Raw genomic sequence first — 17772 nt, 5'->3', positions numbered from 1 at the left:
GAATCGATACTATCGGACGTCTTTCTGTTTGCGCACGATATTTCTCGCGAATCGTACGAGCGGTGTGAGTTACGTCTTGCGACAAAAGATTTTCTCTCTCCGCGAAATGATACCACAAGTATGACGTTAATTAAAGAATTCTTTACATTAGTACTCCTCGAGAGTGTAGGACAATTATATTTCGAGTGACTTAATTCAATATCCGTTTCTCTAGTCGAGGGAATCAAGAACTCGTCATATCAAGATCGTTATGTCAGTCGTGCTCTTACGTACTTGTGCGCGATAAAGTTCACGTCTCCATTATGCGATCAATGTGTAATTATTTATAACACAAACATACCAGACACATTTATCCTTATTACGCGCACGGCATTATCAATGAACGGGTATTGCTCAAGTGTAACGGCAATGTACAGTGTGAATGTCGTGTGCCCGAAATAAAAGGTGCGTCGATGCACACTCGATCGTCTATGCTACTGACGTTCCCGTCGGATGAGAGTATATACATGGAGCATTCTCAGATTTACATCGCTCGTGCGTTGTATAAAAAGTACGAATTATGACAAACATCAGAAAGAAACTGATTGTCGTAACATTCACAGGCAGGCCATTGCACTAAACGTAAATTTCGTTTCAAGCAAGATAAATTCGAGTAGACAGAAAGAATAGAACACGATGCTGTTGCTGCTGTTGCTGTTAAAACGCTAATCACCTAGCTAACAAAAAGAATACACACTCAATCTGCGTTCGGGATTTAAGTAAAGTAAAAGAGCCGGGGGTCGGTGGGATCTCAGGTGACAAACATGCTTGTACGATCGGAATCGAGCAAAGAAAATTCGCAGTTCGAGATCGTACTTGTTAACGAACCAAAGAACATTAAACGGCGACGGGCAGCGCCGAAAGCAGGCGGAGAGGGTAATCATATCCAGCGGACCGGTCGTTTCTGCTCAGAACAATTTTACCACACTTGCCTTTGCCGATTGCTCATCGTTGCTTGTTGCGAGAAGAAAAAGAAACACAAAAGAAAACGCTATGTTCTTTTATACTGTATCTTCGGAGGCTTACAGCGTCTTTACACTATCCGCACGACATCGCACGAGATCGATTCGTGTGAAAATTGTTGTTTGTTGTTGCACGTATTGCACGTTCGCCAGATTGTGATACTTTATCGTTTCTATAAACGTAATATTGTATCATAAGTAATGATAAGATGTCAGTTATCATCAGCTGTTACGTGACGTACATAAAGAATGATTTTAAGCCGTGATCTCGACGGTATCGTGCACGGCGTCGTGATTGACATGGTGTAAACAGGCTGTAAGACTTGCACGAGAGACACAGGAGACGATATTGTGAACGTGTCGCAATAAGTATGCTTAAATTATTGTTAAGTGACTACGGAGCAGGTTCTATCGACATGCAATGAAGTTCGGTGACGTGATTGTGCGTCAGGCGCTATTCCAGTGGGAAGTAATGATCGTCGATTTGATTTCAACGTCGAGAGACGTGGGTAGCAATCGAAATTCATCCAGTCACGTAGCGTATCGCGACCAGGTGGGTGCGGAAAGGCCCAAAATTCGAAATACGTCTTACGATCACGTTTACGAAAATTATTTTGCATACTTTGCTACGTTCATGTTTACGCACCTTTCAAGTAAAATTTATTTCCGATCCTCTTTCTCGAAGCAAAATTAGCTAATAAAATGTATCAGATAATTTTCATTACTAATTTCGTCACCAAATTTTATTTGCGTTTCATAAATAAATTATGTAATCAGAATGAGAGACCATTACTCCCAGCTTGGATCGCGCGTATGTGTTTCATTTCTATATCCCTATTCTTTATGTTTACACGTTAATTCGTTTATCAACGTACTGCACGAAACGAAGTAATTATCACAAAAATGCACGAAGATGTCCGAATACTAAATTTACTTTTTAGGATTCATTGAGATGTTTATACATATGTATGAATATGTACGTTCCCGCGAAGCAGTAATTATGTAATGTGAATTATCGGGAGAATAATTTTATCGAGCAGACGTTTTTAATTGCCCGAGATAGTGTTGGCCATAGAAAGTTTCACCGTTAAACTTTGCACTCTCCGCGGTTTTTACAGGATTGCTCGATTTTACGTACAATAGTTGTTACTTCACTGCGAGAGAGAAAGAGTGATCTCTGTTATAAGAATATAATGTAACATAAAATTCAAAATATGTCTCTCTTTCTCTCTCTCGTGCTAAAAGAAATTGAATTTTCAAGCGTCTAAAGTGCTAAAGTGGTTTTATCCGCTTCGATTTTCTGTCGCGAAAATGTCAAATTGTCCCCTTTCCTTCAAGAAACATTTTTGCTATATCTGCTTCATCATATCAGTTGTGCGTATCATTTTTTCCTCTTTTTAAGTACAGACAGCGCACGATTTCATGCTAAAAATAGCCATAAGACGGCGCATCTTAGAAACACGGGCAAAAAACGCGCGTGCGAAACTACGAAAAAGCGACGAACGAAAGCGAGAACGCGGCGGAGAACGGGTCGATTAATCGAGGAGAGAAGCGGGATGTTTATCGCGCCGATATAAAACGCTAGGCCATAAATCGATAAACGGTTACGTATCGACACGTGCCAAATAAAAATGATGGTGCGGCGTAAAAATTCGAGAATACGTTGGGCTCGCGTCGGGGGAGGAGAAGAGCTAGGCGGAAAGTGTATTAAATTTGAAGCGAGGGACACGCTCCGGCGTTTCTGCAACGCTCTCGAACTCCGGGTAAAACGGTCGCGGTCGTTGATAAGCCGGTTGCTGAAGATGATGGCGCATAGGCGAGAGAGGGTGCCGTAGCTGATAAAAATGGTCCCAGAAAAAGGTGACGAGCGGGCAGACGGACGGACGGACGGACGGACGGGCGGGCGGGTGGATCGATGATGAACGAGAACGAGCATTATATTTTAGAAGGGGTATTTTTTGCTGCCTGAGGTGACTTACCCCTGGACAGTGTCATGCCTAGAGTACGGAATCAAGGTAATCGTTGTTGTATCTCCGTATTCTTTACTTGGCCCGACTCGCATGCTGTCCTATCGGTAGCGGCACAACACATAAGACATTTGTATACGTTCAGAGAGATAAAAGTATATTCATATATATAAATAGATGTATATATATACACGTATATGTATATACTTATGTATATATATACGTATGTATAAAGTACGGTAACAGAGCATTACAGAGCTGATTCTCGGAGAGCGCACTAATTAAACCCGAAGGTGTGTGTGTGTATGTGTGTGTATGTATATATATATATATATATATATATACACACACACACACACACACACTTCTACTGCGCGCATACACTGTACTACCGCGCGATAATTATCTCGCGTTTAGGCTAATCGTGTACTGCCAGACACTGCACCGCGATCGTAACGCAACATTAACGAAAAACAATAGTTACGACAAACAACAGCGACAACGACAATCACAACGAGGAAAAGGTGATGAGTGTTGTGATAGACAATTGTATTATCGCAAAACTTGCAACTTTTTTTATGTCGATCAGCGCAATTGTTTTATCCGCTCTTTCTGCATTTTTCGCAAAAATATCTTGAAACGTTGAAACCTCCTTTACGTCACTCACGATAACCCGTCGCAATCGTATATCATATGTGATGCGTCAGAAATGCATTTTCTCCGTTTATTACATACGCTCGCGAGTCGGATAAATGAAGGATTCTTTTTCTCTGATCGAGTCGTAGCTTCCAGTAAATCGCTAAAAACTTAACCGATATTTCGTTTGAATAATCAGATTAAAACTATAGTGAGTTAAAAGTCGTAGACCCTTGCGTGGATGAAAACATGGAATGAGTAGAAAACAATGACAGATTTTCTCCTTTTCTGCTTATCCATATCAGCGACCCGACTTTATGGCACAAATTAGATTTAATCGAATTATTCAAAATCTGATTAAGTATATACTATAATGTGATTAAATATATACTATAAAGTGATTAAGTATATACTATATATATTTGAGCTTTTCTATTATTTACTAAACTTTATTTACGCTTGGAGATTTTTTTAATCGGAGTTTATATAAAAATAGGAACTAGATCGGAGAATAAGGAAAAATTGGTGCAAAGTAAATTTTTGACGTGAGACATCCGTTACGTTGATTGAAGAAAATGTTTAAACAAATCATGTCGTTTCTTTTTTTCCTTCATTTACATCGTAGCCGATATCTCATCTGGTAATACAAAATTTACCTTGTCCCAACCATCTCAACTGACCGACTTCATTTTCTATAATTAGCTATATACTGTTCCGATAACTTTAACGAGCTTGCTTTTAACTCTCTCCAAGAAGTTAGTCGTCCTGCGCAAGCAACGTCTTCTACCCAAGTTTTACAGTGTTTCCGACCGTTTCCGCGCAACCAAATTTTTAGAGAGAACGAAAGAAAAAAATAAGATAATAAAGGGAGGCTGGCATTGTAATACGTGGCGTGTAATCTAAAAAGGGGGCTTTTGTATCGAGTGTGCATTTTCAAATAGACTCACCTGCAAAACACCAGCGGCCGGTCGCACGTGCAAAGATTACGAGGAAAATAATGAGTACGAGCACCATGACGCCCACGACGATACCGATGATGGATCCAGCGTCCAAATCAACGCCTGTAAATCGTGTAAAAAAAGATTGTCTCTCGTTATCATAGTCGCTGGTACGTGTCGTGTTATCAGTGTCTTGGATCAACACAAATGAGTAAGTACTTTTGGCACGAGAAGGAAGAAAACGCGGCGTATAGAAGAGCTTGCGAGCTTTTTGCTCTCTTCCACTCTCGCAAATCACTTAAATATCCAAATTCCAAGACACTGATATTTATATAAACGTGTCGCAGATATTTATCGCGTTAGATACATAATGAATATTGATTATTAGGCGAGGCGGCATATATACAACTGATTTTTCTCCCAAGCAGAGAAAGTTGTTTTGCTATTGTTGTAAAATTCATGAATGTGATTGGTGTATGCTCTTAGATTCAGCCGAGATTGAGAGCATACACCAATCGGATTCACGAATTTTACAGAGGTCGCAAAGTAGCTGTCTCTGCTGAACGCAACCGATGTCATTCTTGGATCGATTCGAAACCGCTTTAGTTGAAATATCAAGGTTTCAAATATCATTTTTCTCTTCCACTGAACATCGAATAAACTTCCATCTGATTCTAATTAGAGATTTGATTTCTAAAATAAGAAAAATAGAAATTTCAGAAAATTCCAGAAAAAAACGATGATTATTTCCTCGATATCTTCATAAGGAAGATATTGCGAATTTGTCAGAGACCGTCACACGAACGTTGCGAATTGCGAAACGTTCCGCCGAAATCGACGTTGAAAAAAAATAGATAATGATTAAAGTGCGACGTGTACTCGACCACACGCGCGGCGTTACGTGCAAACCGATCTGGATCGATGAAATCTACACTATTTTGCGATGCGCGCAATCGCGCACCATGGAAATTGGTAAATTGCACATCGCTCGATCAACGTCCAACATGTTTTCGTGATCGACGTGTATTACGCGCCCTTAGTCAAATAACAGTTATTAATTTTCCGGAGTGGTCATCGCAGGTCCGGCTTTGCGCGGAATCGTCGCACGGAACGCCGCACGCTTACGTGACTACGCAAACTACTTACGTATAATAATTTGAAAAAGTGACATTACCTAGTGCGTGCATGTGTTCGGAGAGCTTACCATAGAAGTTACTGAGCGGTCCTGCGTGAGCATGCGGTGAAGGATCGATATGGTTAGACACGCACACAAAACATAAACCGGACGGATATACTAGAATGCGCGCGCGCGTGTATGTGTGATCGGCGGTGGCGATCGATAGTGGCAACTTTACGTGCGAGATCGCGGCTGTGATTACGATCATGACGGTGGCGGGGTCGGTGGACAGCCAAGTGTGAATGTTAGTTGAGGGTGGACGGGGAAAGAAGGCATGTGGAGAGAGAAAGCGCGCGGAGATGTATCGATTGCTCGCGTGTAATTTATCATCCGTTTGCCACACACACATCGGAGATCAACGAATTGAATGTTATATAATCCTCGATCGAGCACGATATACACACATACGGAGCAACCACTATATAATTAATTGCGCCAAGCTTGAATTTCATTCGTTCGGATAACGGAAACGATATCGCGAATTGAAAAATTCACGGCAAGCTTAAGCCTGTACAGCGCAAACCAACGGACACAATCGCGTTTGTTCGTGCGCCGTTTTAACAGAAATTTAATCAGTTCAAACGAGAGGGTATGTGAATAAAATTTTGCCTTAAAAATTGGCGCAATGTCGATCGGAAATGCCACATTCTTCTCCGCTCTGTCAGAGTCATCGTAAATATATATATATATATATATATATATATATACATACACACACATATATCGAAATATTCTATTATTTTTGATATGTACAAGTAATCTCTAAGTGCATGGTGTAACGTTTCCAATAGAGAGAGATATTACTAGAGAGAATTTACTTGCGTAAATTGAATTTCTCGAATAACTTACCCGATGGTTCTGCGGATGTCGACAAAATAAAATCATAAAAATTCGTCCCTAGTTCGTTGCGCGCCTCCAATTGATACTTCTTCTCCATGTCGGTCTTCTGAACGACGTTGATGGACAAAATTACATTCCATCCTCCATTTCCCTGTAAACATAGTTATGTTGTAGCAAGTATGCATCAATTCGATCCTGTCCCGGACCGCCCTTAATTTTCTACGCCGTATTACTCATTAATTAAACCTTTAGTTAAGCCCTTTAAAGCGCGCGCTTGTGTGTGTGTCGCTGAAGGAACGTTCATAAATTACTTGAAGGCCTTTGCTATTAATTATGAGTTTTTACACACACAAGCACATACGGCTCTCATAATTTCTATATTAAAGAGATAAATTGATGATTACAGTGATATAGTTACCAAAAAAACAAGCAGCAAAGATAAACTCTCTTCTTACACTTGTTTAATTTCAGCGAAATATTTCGCAATCTCTCTGGTCCCTCCGCGCAAACACACAGAGAGTCGCGTTTTCCTCCGCGCAGTCATATTTACTTAATTTCTGTTACATTCGTCGACCTAGTCAAGCGCGTCATCTTCTTTTTTTAACGATTAAATGAGAAAAACACGTTTCTCGTTTTTTGTTTTTCGTGTTAAACTCAGCCAGCTCTTTTATGAAATTTTTCCGTCTTGTGTCCGCGCGGCCCTTTCTAATCGAGGAAAAATCCATTTGGTCGCCCTCGATATCGCGTCGGGCGCGTTGTTCGCAAACCGCTATTATAGGAACGAAAAGCGGTAAGCCGAGCCTTTCCGAGCTTTCGCCTCTCCGGGTGGTAATTGCGTTTTCAGTGGAAGCTGATTCGTATTCGACGGCGGCGCGTCGCAACGTTCGGTCCGCTGCAAGTTGTGACTTGCGAGCTGCAGCCTATTTGAAAGCCATTCATACGCGAGCCGGAGCCGGTGCCGAATGGTGGCTTTTATTGGTTCTGGCACACGCTGGCGTTGTTCCAGAGTGTTACGCTCCGAAAGTTTGCGCCCGCCGCCGTGCCACCGATCCCGCGAGCTCCGGCGACGAAATCATTGGGCGCCATTGGGATTTCTCTCTCTCTGTCTCTCTCTCTCTCTCTCTCTGTTTCTGTCTCTGACTCTCGATCGGAGAATAGCCCGCGTCATTGAATGCACTCGGCCGGTTTGCCGCGCGTGCCGCTCGATTAACGTTTCGATCCTCCTCTCGCTCTTCCCGAGGTTCGTCCTGAGCCCGAGAGATCGTAAGCTCGCGACTTTTCACCCGGAAGTTCGCTGACTCTGTGCGATTTAACCGTTCTCGCCGCGATGAAACGTCCAACGAGCGGACGTAGTAGAGGTGCCGCACGATAAACGACGATAAGATTCTCGATTTTCCTCCCGGCGATATCATGCGGACGGTTAAGTGCCACAGGTGTCTAATTCGCGACTTTTAAAGTTCGAGTGATCAAGCCGGGCTCGTCGTGCCTTCGTTTAATCCTCGACAGTGGGAAACTGGCACGCGCTATTCCGGCACTTTGAACAAACGTGGACAGGTGTTGCGTACATATGTACGGTGAACCGTGCGGGTCTATTGCAGATGAGACCTTTTAGAACTTGTTCCCTTCATTCCCTCGAGCCGGAGTTTAATAAATGGATTCTCTCTCGAAGTAACGGGTACACGTGGCCGGCATTCGGCACGTGAACACCTTTGTCTATCCCTATTTGCCGCGACGACGCGACGGCCTCGTCGGACTAATTAAAAAGCGCAAGTTGCAAGATCGACAAATCCATTTAAACCTTAACTATGGAACGAACAAACCGCTTCTTGTTAACGAAACAATGGGTCAGAAACAACGGCTCCGTTGGAGGGCCTTGGAGCGATCGCGCCGATCGATTCCGCAGTGTCTGAATTCAATGGAATTTCATTACGATGCTGTGCTCCGCGCGGCGCTGTCACACAGGTGCATGGAGAATGCATCGGGCGGACGGTAAATCGAGGCCCGCCGCGTTGCAGTGCAATATTGGATTTCTGTTTCATTTGCTTCCACCAATCCGGTTGCTCTCCCTTTTCATCGCCAATTATTTCTTAGCCGACACCCGTTCTTTCTCCGTTTCTACGTTTTATCTGTTACTGACTCTCGAGCCTAAACGGCCCGGACGCGCTTTGGGCTCTACATTCCGCCGAATCGAGTCGCCAAATGCACCTCGTACTTCCCTCGTCGCGACACGTTGGTCCGCCGACAATCGCTTTAGCGGGGTGAACGGTGAAATGCGGGAATCAATAGTAGCGATGTGTTCTCTAATGAATTTCTACCGTCCGAATGGAAAGGCTAAATGTAAAAGCTCCTGGATTTCTGCGCCTCAATAATATCGTGTTGTCCCGCGTGTGACTTATTAAATTGTCCTTAACTTAACTCATCGATCACATCCGAGAGTCCATGAATATAAATTATATTAAACAGGAAGAAAAAAAAACGTGAAAGATTAGGTTCTCGCAATAAAACAAACTTACGATGTCTAACGCGGTTGAAGTCTGCAATCGATTGTCCTCGTCGGTGTTACCCGCGATGATCTCTTTGTTGCCTATTCGCCACACGAAATGCGGTTTGGGATTCGCATAAATGGTAGCGTTGACGATGCCCCGTCTGCCAATCTCGTATCCGAATCGCTCGATATTTTTTTGTGCTTGTGGTGGAACTGCACGGAAAATGTAGAATTTCTAAGTTCCCGGCGCATTTGTGAAAGAAAAGGAAAAATTATCGTTCGCAATTCCTACTTTTAATGTGCTTTCAACATTCTGTTATTAAGTAGATATAGATTTTATTAACCAAAGTGTGGGAATTTGTTGTACAGATAGAGTTTTATAAATTTCGAGATAAGAATTAAGACGAAAAGGGGATAAAATTGAGTGTAGAATTAAAAGGAAAAAGAACAGAGAAATAAAATGAAATTTTCGCGATATAGTCGACGAAACGATGTGACGAGCTAAGAAACGAGAAATCGGTAACTCACACAATACATTCAGCGTCTTAGTAGTTTCCAAGGGCTTATCGAGAGCGATGTGATTGGCTACGCATCGTAACGTTTTTCCGTTGTCCGACCATTGCAAATCACGCGTGACATTCTTCATATCATTGTCTTCTACGGAATCGTACACGTACTTGTTATCCAACAGCTCGTTATCTAGATTTTAAAAGAAAAAAACAGCATCTTATTTTCCTATCTCTTCCGCTTTACTATATCTTATACGCATATCTTTATTCGCACTTTGTTTTGCATATTATATTCGATGATGTTTATCGAGATATTCAAGAGAGCGCATTTTTCATTTTTCTCTGTATTCACAATATTGCTTATTGATTCTATCCTTTTACAACGAAATTAATAAACGTGTTATTAATTTGAGGATACAAAGCTTTGAAAGCCCGTGATATTAGCTGATTTTCACAATATCGTCTGACATATTGTATTTCTGATGAGCGATTGATCTTAGTCTTTTGCTCAGTCTTCAAATTGTTCTTTGCGACTCGCTCCAATTTTAATCTTCGCAATCTTTACGAAATAAAGTAATCTACGATACTCGAGTTTCGGAAAAATGTCGTTCTTTTCGCGCGAGACAATTATTCAATATTTTTTAATTACTTTTTGCGATAAACTATAACGTTAAAGTTAATTTAAAATTTAAATTACTTAAAATTATAAATACTGTACCGAGATATATGGATATGTTCGGCGCGGGTCGTCCATATGTAACGTTACAGCTCACTAGAATCTTCTGTCCGTCGCGGAATGACTGTCCGCCATGATTAAGATTCATCACGCTAAGAATAATGTTCGTTGGTGGTTCTGAAAAATTCAAGTAAAGATATTCCTTTGGGTCGCCCCGTGATATACAGATAAATCGGATTAAATCGAAGTCATTGATGCAACCACTGCGACATTTCTACCGCGTGTCTTTATCTGCATCTCATCATTTGTATCATTCGAGCTCGCGTCACAGTCGGTGGGCTAAAATTGATTTTTTTTTCAATATGCTTCCACGGAAAGGTGGCAGAAGGCTCTCTCTCGAGATATTCATGATGCTCGCCATTTATCTTTATCGGGTTCATCTTGAACGATAACCCGCCGGGCGCTTATTTCAGAGTCTCCGTAAGCAATTTCCTTAAGGAAGATTAATTACTTTTCGAATATACAGCTATTGGCGAACTAGTACAAGCGTCTTTTAACTTTTTGTTCTAATTGATGTTTCTCCTTTTTCTCGTCATCTTGAAAGAATAAAATTATAAAAGACTATCGCGTTCTATTTTTCTTATCTCACGCTATATGTGCTAACAGCGTTCTCATTGCGGTCGCTTTTAAATGCTACATGTAATAAAATAAACCGACTGTTACTGCGATCTCCGTGTCGAGTTCGTGTTTAAGAACAATCCCGTCGTGCTTTAAAATCAATATGGAGAACATGATGACTCACTCGCGACGATGATATTTAGAGACGCGGTAATCTCCTGCCGAGAATCGGTCGTTGCCACGGAACACTTGAAGAGACCGTCGTTGGTGTCCTTCACTTTAGCGATTTTGACGCCGCAGTGACCTCTTTCGAAACCTTCGCCGTAATACTCGATGCCGTCTTCCGCTGGTTGTCCTGGAGATAAGAGGATAGCATTTGCCTCGCCGGGTATTTCCACGCGGCAAACGTGAATCTGTCGTGGAACCCGACATATAATCTGCAAACTGTTGCCGATCCGCACGGCCGTTTCATTACGTGGCTCGATAGTTATCACCATATTCGTCTTCGATGCTGAAAATAAACGAAAGGATCGAATTAAATAACCACTATGATCGATTACTCACGTCGTATTTGGTACGAAAGAAAGAAAGAGAGAGAGAGAGAGAGAGAGAGAGAGAGAGAGAGAGAGATTTAAAATTACATTTCTTTTTTATTTCAAGCAAAAACATTAGTGATTTCATTAGATATTTTAGACATTTTCATTAAATATTGAGTGTTAAAGAGTAAATTAAATTGCATTTTCTGACAATGATAATTCTATAGTCCCAAAATGAGCGCAAAATATAGCGCGAGAGCTTAGTACTATCCGCTTTAGACAGAGCTATACGCAAATACTCAGAATGAATCAATCGACCCGAGCGACTGAAAAAGCGACTGAAAAATAGCGACTTGACCATTCTTGAATTACCATACGACTTAATTAGACCTGAGATTAACGTCCAACTCCATTATGCAACACGTGCGCACTTCTCTACTTAATATTTATAATGTACCTGGCGTAGGATATACTGCTAAGAACGAGTTTTCTCTCTACGTTTCAAGTGCAATGACCGCAATCTCGTTTTTAGAAACACATCAAGATGTAATAATAAAATAATAAGAAGAAAAGAGAGAGAGAGAGAGAGAGAGATAGAGAGAGAGAGAGAGAGAGAGAAGTATTAGAACGGTAGGGATTTTAAAAAGAACACGCATCGGGTCTGCGAGCGTCCGATAAAAAATCGAGAGGGCGATTCTCGCACGGGAGAGGATCTCGCGTTTACGAAGATTTACGAGACAAAAAGGAAAGTTGATTAAATCCCCACCTGCACTACCTCTGTCGCCCTCGTGTATCTTTCTTATACCGACGCGCTCTGCATCGCAGAGGTAGCTGACTTTTTCTTTTCCCTGTCCGCTCTTTCGTCACTGTAAATCCACCGGACGCGTTGGTAGATCTAATCCTTATGCGCAATATCGTCCTTTGGCTTCGATGTCGTTCTACGTGCATCTCTCGTTTCGCTCATTAATATATCGTGAATATAAGGAGCATTATGCGAATGAAAATTCTTCGAATTTTCAATTGGAGTTGTCTAAAGGTTTACTTTTACTTAGTTTGCAAATTGAAATTTGTAACGTGCGCGAAACGCATGTAGAAAGCTAACGCGATACGACAGTTAAATAATAATAGACGACGATTTTTCTTTCATTTTTCGTTCTTTTCTTTATGCAGTTTCTTTTTCACGTAGAAAAATAGCACACGTTATTAGTTGGTTTTAAGTATGGAACGTTCTACTTTAAACGTAGTCTATCGTAACGCGGATATGTCACGATTGTCGCGAAAGTTTTCATAAGTAGTCTTTAGCGGAGTTTGAATGTTTACAAGGGCTTTGCGAGAGTAGAGCTTCGATGTAACGGAAGCGGTGAAGAAACCTCACATTTAGCACATCCTCATTATGCAGCGAACCCTTAAATATTGATGCCATCGGAGAGCATGTACATACATGTTGTTGTGGCTTCGTAACGCGATGTAATATTTAGTGGCCAGAGTTCTAGCACGATTTTAATATTCATAACGACCGTTCCGCATAATATTCAAAATAATTGCTCCAGACAAATCGCGTCCTGTAGAAACTGTGTTTAATGTAGCCACACAAAAAAGGCTGTATTTAACGCAGCCGTAAAAGACTGTATTTACTATCATTAGTGCCAGTTTGATTTTCATTTATGCAGTTGAACGATAGGTAAACGTAGAACAGAACGATATTCCGTCAGTCGTTTCCAATGTTAATACAAAAAAATATACCAACTATTCCTATTAGTCATATATCAAAGTATCAAAATTGTGTGCAGATAGAACTCATTAATTGAGCACAAAATTTCTCTATCATCTCGTAAATAACCACGTAAAACTTTGAGTCATTCATCAAAGAAGGTTAATGCACGATAATGCATCGATCTTCTTTAATTAACAACTAAAAATGTGTACGTTTATTTGCAAAATGTTAGAGAGCTTTTTGGTTCGACCTAATGCACAAATACACAACGGCAGGCAGTTATATTTTACGTTGAAAATTTAAATATTCGCATTTAAAAATCAAAACAATAAGAACATCCAAAGTTAGATACCAGTGTTTTCAGTGTTCAGACATTGGTATGTATCTTTACCTTACTCTTTCTATTGCTCTCTCTTATTAATACAACTCCATCCTTGCTACAACAATACGCAGCTTATTCTAAACGTCTACGTTTTTAAGAAACAATTTTCTGTACATATGAAGCGACACATCAAGGAACGTCATCCCAATATAACAATCACTATCGGTGCCATCTGTGATGCTCGATGATGAGCGTCATTGAAATAACGCGTATTTTACTGCGCGCGTAAGTATACGTAGTGATCCGCGCGCAAGAACTCGGCAAAAAGAGTCCGCACTGTTCGACCCTTAAAGAGCTGCCATCGGTGTGGCTAAGGGTTAAGTACAGACGAGGCTCGTTTGCTCTTGAATTCCGTCGGGTAGGCGCCGCCGATGCTCCACGCTGGTCGCATCGATCTCTCCGCGCGACGCGCCGTGTCATCGGCGGAACGACGCGGCCGATCTCATGCACGATGCTATTATGATAATGCACTTCAAGAAATATGATAAACTGGGCGTGGCGCGAGCAACGACTATCATATTTCATCCCGGCGACCGCCGGGTAGCCTTCTATTTAAGAAGCAGATGCCGGTTAAGCCCGACATTATCGGTTTTGACATATTCGTGTCGTTGTAATCGAACGGGTTGTTCGAGAGTTGCCTCGAGAGTGGTTGCGGAACGAAGCGGGTCCGGTGGACGCCGCGAAACGCGATTATCCGAATCGATCAGTGGCGCAAGCGTAACGCGAGTTCTGTAGTAAAGTCTATAATAAATATTTCACATATGTAAATTCCGACCGAATCCAGATCACTCGTGATTCCAAAGTATTCAGCCGCTTCTGAAAGATGGACGTTCTTGGACTTATATTTTGTTGTTTGCCCAACACGCGCGCAGAACTATCGAGACGATGTTTCGCGATTTTTCGTGTGTTTATTATCGTCGCCGGATGCGACTACTAAAGGGGGCAGAGTTCTTTTTTATTATCTGTTCACGCAATATATTTTTCCGTTTAGATACGCTCAGATGCGTTCTCTATGCACACACTTCACTGTGTGTTTCGGCTCGCGAGCGTGAGATTCAATGGGTTCGTTAAAATCGTCGCGCGGTTTTTACAGTACGATATGGACTTTTAAATACGTTGAAAGCACTTCCGAAAAAAGCGATGTTTTCTGATATTTTCTTTCGGTGTTGCTGCCGTTTTTTTCAGTATCCCGCCGCGCGGCTATTCTCTCGTTTCTATGTTATCTGTGAAGAGCATGCATGACCGTTACAATACGGTTTACATTCTGCCAGGATGGTATATTCGTTAGCTCAACACAGGAAGGATTTGCCTTCTCGTTTTTCTTGCCCATTTGGTTAGTTTGAATAATAATTCCGTCGCTGAGTTTCTCCTCTTGCAATGCATCCGGGAATAACTCGGATACGCGACGTTACAAATGCGAAATATTTAAACAATTACTACTCCGAGACGAGATTTTGATGCTACATTAACTTTACAAGTACTGTCAAATTTGAAGCATCACTCTCAAAGGGTAACACCATAACAGGTTATTGTTCTTTGATCCTACTTACTTTATCCATTTAAGGCTTTAATTTTTTAATCAGTTTAAAAGTTAAACAGTCGTAGCATTAAAGACCTATATATACACTTATAAGTGTATATATCTCAAGATTCTCCATTAATTTTTCAAATTCGACGGAAGTTTTAAGGCCAATGTAAAATCAAAATTTCTAAGTATGACGAAGTAATATCTTGGTTTCTCACGAAGAAATTAAATTATTCGAAAATAGTTCTCTATGTATGGAGAGAATCTTCTAGTTTTTTTATATAAATTCTAGTCAATTTCATTATGTTTTTAGTAATCCAGAAATAGACTGTCAGTAAAATTTATCTTACTAAGAAATATACTAGTAATACATTTCGCTACAAATATAGTAAATGTTTTAATGGAATATTTAAATTCCTGAAATATAAGTAGCTCATATGAAATTAAAAAATCTTGAATTACTCCTCGGTTACAAAATCCTATAATAATCTTTACGGTAAAATTCTTTTTATGTAGAAAAATCATTTACTGGTACGTATTCACGCCGTGTTCTTCGTATCCCTCTGTCCTTCCTAAATCGGTAAAGTCAATTTGTATTAGAATGATGCGAAAAATCCCGCAGGAATTCCTGAAATAGTGTTTGACGTGGTCACCGATGCGGCACACCGCGTCGGGCCCACTCGAGCAATCGCAAGACCATAAATCCCATTTGATTTTCCGGTCATCAGTTTGTTACACAGCCGACGTCATGATCTAATTTGCCTGTATACCGTCCGGAGAAGCTGACCAATCGTCACCGCCTGTTCCCCGCGCATCGAGAAATACGCGTCCCTAAAGCCGCAGCAACAGATGCGATGATTTGTGGTGCGCCGCCACGCATCGCTGCAATCGCGAATTTGATCAAGAGCCTCGCCAAAGTTCACTCCCTCACTTTCTCACCTTTTCGTTTATATCACGAGATATCCTTGCGTGATCGGAAATTGCGTCATAATTCAAGCGCGAGCGGACAGGCGAAAATCTCGCACGAGCAAATCATCGTGCACGTCGGTATTATAATTTGCATTTATAATTCGCTTCGACGAGATGTGACGATATTCCATTGGAAGGACATTTATTCGTCCAGACGAGTTTTGTTTCTTGCTTTTTCCTTTTTTTTTATCCCGAAGTGCAGCTCTCGTCCACGCCACAACAGAAAGAGGCGCGTGCATCCGATCGCGCATTCCGCACCTTGATATTTTATGTTCGCTCGCTCCCGTTATTGACTCTCCCGTCTTCCGATGCGCCCTTCCACGATCTTGCTCGCGACGCCAGTGATAACGCGACGGAGATAATCTTGGTTACCCGGCATGCAACGTGCCGGTGCAATTTCGCAGCGATTTCCAATTTTCTCGGCTGACTTGTGCATCCTCTTCCCCTTCGCGTCTTTTTCCGCTTGTGCAAGGGGAGTACGAGGAGAACGCGGATCGGAATAGGACGTGCATCGAGGGGATGGGCGACAGGATAGTGAGAGAACGTTCAGATCAAATGAGGAAGGACAAGAGTATTAAGGCGCATGTATACCGAGCCAAAAAAATTTTTGTTCGCATTCGCTTGTTTTGTTTCGCGTTCGTAATTCATCGATGTTTATTGCGGATCTTAAGGGGATGTTGAAGCTGAAAACTTTATCGACAGAACACTGACATTTTTCTGCAAAGTTTACATCGTATTGGTTACACATAATTACAAATGCTTTTACGCAATGAAAGGACGTGCTACAATAAATAGGAGCATTGCTCGATATGTGATAAAAACAAACAAAAAATTTTTAATGTAAAATCTCAAGTTATCAGTTAGCATAATATTTGTCTAATCCAAAAGTTCCGCAGCTTATATATACTGAAAGTGTAGATGCTCCAAATAGAAAAATTTTGAAGAACATTACTCTACCTTCGCATCTGCATTTGGAAGCTTAAAAATATCGAAAAAGTTTGCAGAAAGATTTCTACACATATATGGTTAGGTTTACCGTTGAATATGGTAAAACAAAGTAACACATATTCATGTAAATTCTGTATATACAAGAAATACGAAAAAGATAGCGTGATTATGTTAGTGAAGATCGTCTCTGCATTACCGACATTGTTCGAGTTCGTCAGTGTTCTGTCGGTAAAGTTTTTAGCTTCAGTATCGCCGTAAGGGGATGCCGGACATGAAAACTTTACCGACAAAACATTGACTCTTTTTTGCAAAATTTACGTCTTGTTGCTTGCACAGAATTACAAACGCTTTTACACAATAAAAATGCATGCAAAAATAAATTGGAGCATTGCTCAATATGTGACGAAAACGAAAAAAATATGTTTAAATTTAAATTTTGAGCTGTAACGATGATCGAATAATCAGTAATAATAATGAATAACAATAACTGGGCAACGGCGATAATAACTGATTAAAGACGAGGTAAAGAAATTGCCGTAACGGTACGCCCGAGTTACTTTCCTATGCGTAATAGCAATAATTAAATAATAACCGAATAAATTAAATAATAACCGAATAAAGAAGTAATAATACTTGAATATTAAGTGGTAATGATAATGATATCTGCTCGACAATCGTGTAATAATATCCGCGAGTGGATAATACAGAAATAATGATGATCGAATAATCGGTAATAACAATACCTGGGTAACGACTCTAACAAAAACTCTAGACTCAACAAAGACTAGGTAAACAAAGGCTGTTACCGACCGTCGTAACAGCCGCTCGGGCCTGAGCGACGCTGAGGGGGG

The 17772-nt window shown here is 41.0% G+C and overlaps 1 protein-coding gene across 3 annotated transcripts in view; it reads right to left on the bottom strand.

Annotated features, from left to right (window-relative positions):
* LOC116844830 (fasciclin-3) overlaps window positions 1-17772 on the bottom strand; it is a 381741-nt gene that overhangs the window by 19778 nt on the left and 344191 nt on the right. For all 3 annotated transcript variants that reach the window (XM_032816894.1, XM_032816897.1, XM_032816896.1), the window contains exons 2-7: window positions 11032-11358; window positions 10272-10406; window positions 9573-9743; window positions 9073-9257; window positions 6569-6710; window positions 4552-4665 (exon numbers count right to left, since the gene is read on the bottom strand). In XM_032816894.1, coding sequence (XP_032672785.1) covers window positions 4552-4665; window positions 6569-6710; window positions 9073-9257; window positions 9573-9743; window positions 10272-10406; window positions 11032-11358 — 1074 coding nt within the window. The remainder of the gene's footprint in view (window positions 1-4551; window positions 4666-6568; window positions 6711-9072; window positions 9258-9572; window positions 9744-10271; window positions 10407-11031; window positions 11359-17772) is intronic.

Source organism: Odontomachus brunneus, unplaced genomic scaffold, assembly GCF_010583005.1.
Source record: "Odontomachus brunneus isolate Ranch 3 - 2012 unplaced genomic scaffold, Obru_v1 Obru_scaffold_047, whole genome shotgun sequence".
Classification (NCBI taxonomy): Eukaryota; Metazoa; Arthropoda; class Insecta; order Hymenoptera; family Formicidae; genus Odontomachus; species Odontomachus brunneus.
Note: the sequence above shows the minus strand (reverse complement) of the source record. Positions and strands in the feature narration are given on the sequence as shown.